Here is a 7667-nt window from a genome sequence, read left to right as displayed (position 1 = left end):
CCCATACCGCTCCCTCAACGCATCCACCTCCCGCTGCAACCTCTCCATCTCATCCAATATCGCCGCCGAATCCCCCTTAGCCCCTGTCCCCACCACCTCCTCCTCTTTCCCCCCCTTCCCCACTTCATCCACCACCCGCTCCCCGACATACTCATACCGCAAACTACTCTCGCTCGCCTGGCTCGCCCGCCGATTGCCCCCCTCCCGCTCCCGCTCCCGCTCCCGCCCAGCCGAATGCCACTCCCCGCTCCGCCGCCCCTCGCCACTCGTCCGCCGACTGCCCTCGGGCGAGACGGCCGCGAGCGCGGGCCGCTGGCTGTCCAAGCTCGCGCGGCCGTCGCTGTCGCCGCTGCCCCTGCCTCTTCGCCGGGGCGGCGGCGGCGGCGGCGGCGCCATGGGCGCGCTCGGCGGGTCCGGCGCGCTGGTGTGGCGGGTTGAGTTGATGGAGCTCGTGCGCGCGAGGCCGAGGGAGGGCGAGGGCGGGGGCGAGGAGAAGGTGGAGCGGCGGGAGGCGGGGAGCGGGGGAGGCGGCGAGGTGACTGTGGTGGTCGAGGTGGAGGCGGATGGGGAGCGGGTGCTCGTGGAGGGGATGTCGGCGGTGGAGGTGTTGGCGGAGTTGGCGAGGCTGTTGGCGAGGCTGGTGCCGTGGTGGCGGCGAGAGGGAGGCGGCGGGGGCGGCGCTTTGTGGGTTGAGGTGGTGGAAAGGGGGTGTGGGCCGGCGTCGTTGGGGCTGGGGGTGTCGGAGAGTTGGGACGAGATTGTGAGGGAGGAGTTGCTGCGGGAGCGGTTTTGGGTCGTAGAGCGGAGGGTGCTGTGGCGGCGGGCGAGGGGGGGTGCGGGGGGGACGCGTTTTTGCTGGATTGAGGAGGTTGTTTCCGGGCTGGGAGGCTGTGGTTGAATTTGGGGTTCTGGGACGATGGATACGGCTGGGGGCGTGTCTTGGGTCTCTGGCGGGAAGTATGACGGCTCCGGCGGAGGAGGAAGGGGTTTGTTGAGGTCGGAGTTTCTGCTTCTAATTGATGATGGACTTATTGCTGGTTTTGATGACGATGAGGGAGGCGTTGTGGGCTCGACAAAGGACGGAGAGAAGTCTGAGAAGGAGACCGTTTGCGGTGTTCTTGATGCAACGAGCTTGCCATGCCTGTGCTTCGGTGGTGGAGGTTTCGGCTTCTTCTTCTCAGCCTTCACAGGCTCACCCATTAAACTGGTCTGGTCCTCGTCGTCCGACGCTGCCATCTCGTACGAAGTCCGCGGTGTTTCGTTGTGTGCCTCTTGTATTGGTTCGAAAATCGACTGCCGTGATATCGAAGATGTGTCTGTGCTACTGCTGCTCTCAACCTTGATACCTGCGACATGCGGGTTCTGAGGCACCGTCGACGCCCCGGAAGCCGACGGATTCGCATTCCCAGTCATGAGGAGCCTCGTGAAAGCATCAACGTCCATGGAAGCTCTGGCGGTCCCTGAGCCTGTCCTGTCCGGAGTATGCCGCTCCAACAGGCCTTCGCGGTGCGATAGAGACTTTACTGAAGGCTCGATAGTAGCCAGGGTCTTTTGAAATGGATTTGCTGGAATTCCACCAGCTATCGGCCCAGAACTGCCTCCCATGCTGGCAGTCCCCTTGGTATTCCTCATCAGCGTTTGGTCCTCATCTCCATGTCTTCCCACATCGGCACTCAACGGATACTCCTCATAGTCTTCCAGCGAATCTGACGAGCTTGTAGGCGAAGCGGGAGGCAGCGGGCCCGTGCTGTTTACGATACTCGAGCGCTGGGCAATCGAGTCATCGGGCATAGGAATGCCCGGATGCGGAGGGGAGGACGAGGGAGATTCAATGCGGACTTTCTTTGTCGTCTTGGCCGGCGTGGAAGTGGGCGTCACTGTAAGAGAATTACTCATGCTGTTCCGCTAGACAGGTGAGGCATTTGCAGCGGTGTGTACCAGTATCTATATGCTGCCCCAAGGCGTCAGCCCTACCAGTGGGAGCATCGGGAAAGCTGAGGGTAGCCTCATGGTGGACGACGGGCTGTTTCTGGTGCAGGGAGAGACGGAAGGGGTTCCCAGACATGGCGAGGACTAGGGACAATTCATTGTGCTATGTACATGCGGAGGACCTCTAGAGGTCTGGCAGAGACTGATGGGCATCGTCAGATCGCCGCCGCGTGGGCGTTCGTTGGCGCTCGCGATCCACTCCCAGCTTGGCCCCCCCACCAGAGGGCCTTTCACCGCCTTTGACCTGAGCCCCCACGCTGGAAACAATACAGTCACGTCAAAGGGCGGGCCATATCGCTTCATATTCATGGTCTGGCATTGTTGTCTGGATATCGGGAGGTATATGCTAACAGCCATGTTTGACAGTCCGTCCATCAGGGTCCACAGATACCTAGTCCCACGCGACACTAACACCTGATAGCTGCTAGGACTCTAGCCAGAACATCATTCGACATAGACGTGCCATCCAGCCTGAACCCCGAACCACTTTCGCGCCAATTGACCACCGCTATCCGTTGGCTGACTGAAGGCCACCAGATCCTTGGGTACCCACATCCCGTAGAGAAAGTCCGAGGTCGCGGAGTCCAAGAGAGCGGTCGCAATGCCGGCTTTGCGGTGCATGTTGGACGTCCAGATTCGAGAGATGCCCAGCATTGCATTGTCGGCCGTTTGGCTGATCGAAATCGGAGAGCTCGAGTCCGATAGAAGTTCTTCGATCGGATCCTCCGGCGCCAGAACCGCGTAAGCCTTCTGGATTCTCTCGGCCAAACATGCGCCAATACATTTCTGGCCCCGAATGTACAGGTAGACCTTGAAACGATCACTGCTGGAGCGCGCCCGTTTCTCCACTTCGGTCGATTCGTCGTCCGATTCCTTCGACGATTCGCTTGTGTCAATAACCTGGCTCCATAGCTTCTCGTCTTCGATTGTCACTGCTCCGAGCTCCGTGTTGACAACCTCCAGTACCTGCGTTGCCTTGTTCCGGAAAGCCAGTGTGTCCTTTCTGTGTATCACAGCAATGAAGCTGCCATCATCTCCCGCCCACACCTTTCTCTTCTTCAAAGTTTCCATAGATGATTTCCTCAGATCTACGCCTCCAGTGTTCATGGCGTGGTATTTCCTGTGCAAGATCGCGTCCTCCGCGTTCGAGGGGATGTAGTTCATGCCACAAACATTGCAGCTTTTGCTCGTCTCGCCCCCAAGGTCAATCTGCATTTGAGCAAGGCGCTTCTTCTTTGCTGCTGGAATTTCCGTTTGTGGAGCTGCCGTCTGGACATTGTGACTTGTCTCCCCGAGTGGCTGTTTGGTGTGCGCTGCCTTCTTGCCAAGGAAAGAGAACAGTGGCTTTCGCGCTTGAAGGACTGGCGACGTTGCTTTGGGAGGAGATGAGGGTGGGGTGGATGGAATTGCGACCTCGTCCGAGAAGATATCCGGGGAAGACTTGGGGCTGGAAAATAGAGCGGGCGGAGGTCTCTGTATCTTGAAGAAGTAGTTCTCTATCGAGTGCTTTGGAGGTGCTGCTTTTGCTGGTGCAGGCGCCGTGGTGGACTCAACGCGCCTGCGCTTCGGCGCGGGTTCCTCATCGTGGACAGCGTGTTTTCGGTTCCGTGAATAAGTTTTAATAGCTTTCCTATAGCATGGTTAGAATGATACTAACAATTGAACGCGTCCGCATACCTCGTCTTGGGTGGGGAGGCCATGGTGGAGATGTAGGAAAAATAACAGACGCCGTTTCACGCGTTAGGTAGATCGCGATGCCCGCCCGCGGGCTACCTTAGTTCACCCGCTTGGTCCAAGCGCCCAAACCCCATCCAGGCTCACGTGAGCAAACAGTGGCGGCCATGAACTTGTCATTCTATTCTACAACTTCATATACTTTGCACTCACTCTAGGTTTATGCACACTTGACTAGCACCGCTTGGGGCCTTCTGGCATATTTTCAAAGTTTGCCAAATGACAGTTTTGACAAGTCTGACAGCTCCATGGGCCCCCTCAGACGGTGTCAGACTGCCACTTTATGACAGTTGCTCGATTGCCTTCACTACCCTGAACTTGAACTGCTTGATCTGCGCTATTTCGACAGGAACGGTTTTCGTGATGATGCGGTAGTTTGGCAACCGTAGGGTGGTCTAATACACTAGTTTTATATGCCCCAAATGGAGAGTTGCCCCGCGTACGGCGTGGAGCACTCTTTGGGCTGGAAGATAGGAGGTACTGTGGCTGGCTGATACGGCCCATGCGCTGGCGGGGCACATTCTCTACACTGGACGTATTCCCCGCTCCTCAACTTTGGTCCTTAAATGGCTGCCTAGTACAGAAACTTAACGGCGAGAAATTTTAGGCTCATTATACTCTCCCATTTGAAGTATCTAACGCGCACTCAAGTCGGAACACAATGTCTTACGTCCCATACCCTGAGTATTACCTCGACCTTCCGTCCGATAGTATTCGCTTACTACGTCTACTCCCAAATGAAGACAAAAGGGCACCCATTCAATCCAAGCTCTTTACCTACTCTCTGCGGGATTGGGGCAAACGAACGCATCCATATGACGCTTTGTCCTACGTATGGGGCAGTTGGGACAATCCCCAGTCTATCTCCATCAGCGAACAGAACTTCGAAAACGAACATGTCCTCCCAGTGACGAGAAATCTTCACGAGGCGCTGTCACGTCTTCGACATCGCTCTATCGATCGAATTTTATGGATAGATGCCATTTGCATCAACCAGAAAAACGATAGAGAGAAAGAGCAACAGATTCAATTTATGGCGAAAATCTACGCTCAAGCAGACCGTGTTGTTGTTTGGCTTGGAGAGACGGCGGACGGTAGCGACCGAGCGCTCGAAGAGATGCGCGTTGCCGGAGGCAAGAAGTCGACAGATTCTTTCAACAGCGAAGCCATTCCGCAAGCAGTTGTCGCGCTACTTCAACGACCGTGGTTTCAGCGCATTTGGGTACGGAAACAGACAACAACATTCGCAGAACTTACTAACAGGTAAATTCAGGTACTTCAGGAAGCTGCCGCAGCTCGACATGTCCTGATCATGTGTGGATCCGCAGAAATTGATGGATACGCCTTCTGCTTGGGTGTAGATTCATTTTTGGATTCCTACAAACTTCGTGCAGACTTACAGAGTGTGGCCCGTTCAGTCACCTACCTGATAAGGGGAGCGATTTTCAGACCTAAATATTCCATGGGTAGATTGAGTAGATCTACCCTAGATATATCCTCACTGGACGAGCTGATGGATATGTACCATGCCCGTCAGGCTACCATGCGCCACGACAAAGTGTATGCACTGTTGGGTATGAGCTCTGATGATCTCAGCAACGCTGGTCTCTCACCCAGCTACGAAGTTCCATGGGAGGATCTCTTCCAGCGACTAGTCAAGTATCTACTCTGTCAAAAAATATCTGTCGAGACTTGGTGCCAGACAGAGATCGCAGTAGTCAGGAGCAAGGGCTGTGTTCTTGGTAAGGTATCCTCAGTACAAAGCAACATTGGTTCGGAAGACAGACAGGGTGTTGATGTCATGTTCATGAATATATGGGGGCAACCAAAAAACACAGAAGTGCAGAGCGAGCACTGGAATCTCCACGCCTCGGCAAAATCAATCCAAAATGGAGACATCATATGTCTTCTTCAAGGAACTTCAAAGCCTTTGATTATCAGGTTGTGCAAAGATCACTTCGACGTCGTCATGATTGCATTCAGTCCTCCTGAGAAGATTCCCGTGGGTGATGGATATATCGAGTGGCCAAAACTTCTGCAATCGGAAACAATCTTCACCCGCGATTTCATGCTTGTCTGGGACTGGAATATTTCACATCCAAAAGAATACGAAGCCTTGATACAAACCAGCAAGGTGGCATATTCGGGACAGTGAGTGTTCTTAAATGCAATTAACTTATTTCATAAATGACTCAACTAACAATAAGTGCAGTATGGATCGACACATTGAAGACCATTTAGACGATGCGACCAGCACATGGAACTATTCACTCATATTAGGAGACTTAGAAGAGTACCAAAAGGCAGAAGAGAAACTTCGAGAAGCAATAGAGGGCTATAAGGTAGTATTTGAAGAGCGCCCGCATACGCGGAACAGCGAATACGATCTAACACCACTATTATGGGCCTCTAAGAATGGGCATGAAGCTATGGTGAAGCTGCTACTTGAGAAATACGGTGTTGATCCGGACTTGAAGGATAGTCAATACGGTCTAACGCCGCTGTCGCGAGCCGCCGAAAACGGGTACGAGCCTGTAATTAAGCTGCTACTCGAGACGGGTAAGGCCAACGTCAATTCAAAGGATACGGACAGTCGAACACCGCTGTCGCGAGCCGCCGAAAACGGGCACGAGCCTGTAGTTAGGCTGCTACTCGAGACGGGCAAGGCCGACGTCAATTCAAAGGATACGGACGGTCGAACGCCACTATGGTGGGCTACCAAAAACGGGCACGAGGCCGTAGTTGAGCTGCTGCTTAAGACAGGCAAAGCTGAAGCCAACTCAAAGAACATACACCATCCAACGCCGCTGTCGCGAGCCGCCGAAAACGGGTACGAGCTTGTAGTTAAGTTGCTCCTCGAGGCGGGTAAGGCCGACGTCAATTCAAAGGATATTGAAAGTCGAACGCCGCTGTTGCGGGCCGCCGAAAATGGGCACGAGTCTGTAGTTAGGCTGCTACTCGAGACGGGCGAGGCCGACGTCAATTCAAAGGATACGGAAGGTCGAGCGCCGCTGTCACGGGCCGCCGAAAACGGGCACGAGCCTGTAGTTAAGCTACTACTCGGGACGAGCAAGGCCAACGTCAACTCACAGGACAATAAAAGTCGAACGCCGTTATCGTGGGCCGCCAAAAACGGGCACAAGGCCGTAGTCAAGCTGCTTCTCGAGACGGGCGAGGCCTACGTCAACTCAAAAGACCAGGTCGGTCGAACACCGTTACAGTGGGCCGCCGAAGGCGGACACGAGGCCGTAGTTCAGCTGCTGCTTAAAACGGGCGAAGCTGAAATCAACTCAAGGAAGGGTACTCAAACGCCGCTATCGTTCGCAGCCAAAAATGGGCATAAGGCCGTGGTTGAGCTACTGCTTGAGACGGGGAAAGCCGACATCAACTTGACAGACTACTATAGTCGGACGCCGTTACAATGGGCCGCCGAAGGCGGGCACGAGGCTATAGTTGAACTGCTGCTTAAGACGGGTAAATCCGAAGTCGACTTAAAGGACCGCAGCGGTCAGACGTCGCTATCAACCGCTGCTGCAAACGGGCATGATGCTGTGGCTAAGCTGCTGCTCGAAGGCAAGGCTGACGTCAACTCAAAGGACGAAGACAGAGGAACGCCGCTGTCGTGGGCCGCCAGAAACGGGCACGAGGCCGTAGTTAGGCTACTACTTAAGGCCAAGGCCGAAGTCAACTCAAAGGACGATTCCGGCCAAACGCCGTTATCGTGGGCCGCCAAAAACAAACACGAAGCCGTTGTTAAGCTACTACAGTCAGCTCCTTCTCACCAACGACGTACTTTCCTTGGCTGGTAAAGGAATACATGTAACTTCCTGAAAGGACTTAAATGGCAATTCCCGTTATTTCCTATAGGAGTTTCCCTAAGTAATTACTTGTCTCCAAAATGTTCCCAAGCGCGGCCAGTCTATTATATATAGGGGGTTGATAAT

The 7667-nt window shown here is 54.5% G+C and overlaps 3 protein-coding genes across 3 annotated transcripts; 2 read left to right on the top strand and 1 right to left on the bottom strand.

Moving 5' to 3' along the window:
• Positions 1-2301: 2301 nt before the first annotated feature.
• Positions 2302-3662, bottom strand: BDZ99DRAFT_459919 (uncharacterized protein). Its single transcript, XM_033719265.1, has one exon. The coding sequence runs from the start codon at positions 3202-3204 to the stop codon at positions 2434-2436; it is 771 nt and encodes a 256-aa protein (XP_033581181.1). The 5' UTR covers positions 3205-3662; the 3' UTR covers positions 2302-2433.
• A 722-nt stretch (positions 3663-4384) lies between these two features.
• Positions 4385-5878, top strand: BDZ99DRAFT_379924 (HET-domain-containing protein; the record flags this gene model as incomplete). The annotated part of the gene is made up of 2 exons (XM_033715169.1): positions 4385-4945; positions 4997-5878. 2 exons carry the CDS (start codon positions 4385-4387, stop codon positions 5876-5878), a joined length of 1443 nt encoding a protein of 480 aa, XP_033581180.1.
• A 682-nt stretch (positions 5879-6560) lies between these two features.
• Positions 6561-6920, top strand: BDZ99DRAFT_350126 (ankyrin; the record flags this gene model as incomplete). The annotated part of the gene is made up of 1 exon (XM_033714496.1): positions 6561-6920. A coding segment is annotated over one exon (360 nt), but the record flags the coding sequence as incomplete, so codon positions are not given.
• Positions 6921-7667: the final 747 nt, after the last annotated feature.

The sequence above is a fragment of the Mytilinidion resinicola genome (assembly GCF_010093595.1).
Source record: "Mytilinidion resinicola strain CBS 304.34 unplaced genomic scaffold BDZ99scaffold_4, whole genome shotgun sequence".
Lineage (NCBI taxonomy): Eukaryota > Fungi > Ascomycota > Dothideomycetes > Mytilinidiales > Mytilinidiaceae > Mytilinidion > Mytilinidion resinicola.
The sequence above is the reverse complement of the archived record's forward strand: the minus strand, read 5'-3'. Positions and strand labels throughout refer to the sequence as shown.

Coding starts and splice junctions, on each gene's coding strand:
- BDZ99DRAFT_459919 (XM_033719265.1), bottom strand. CDS start 3,204: ATGCAGATTGACCTTGGGGGCGAGACGAGCAAAAGCTGCAATGTTTGT.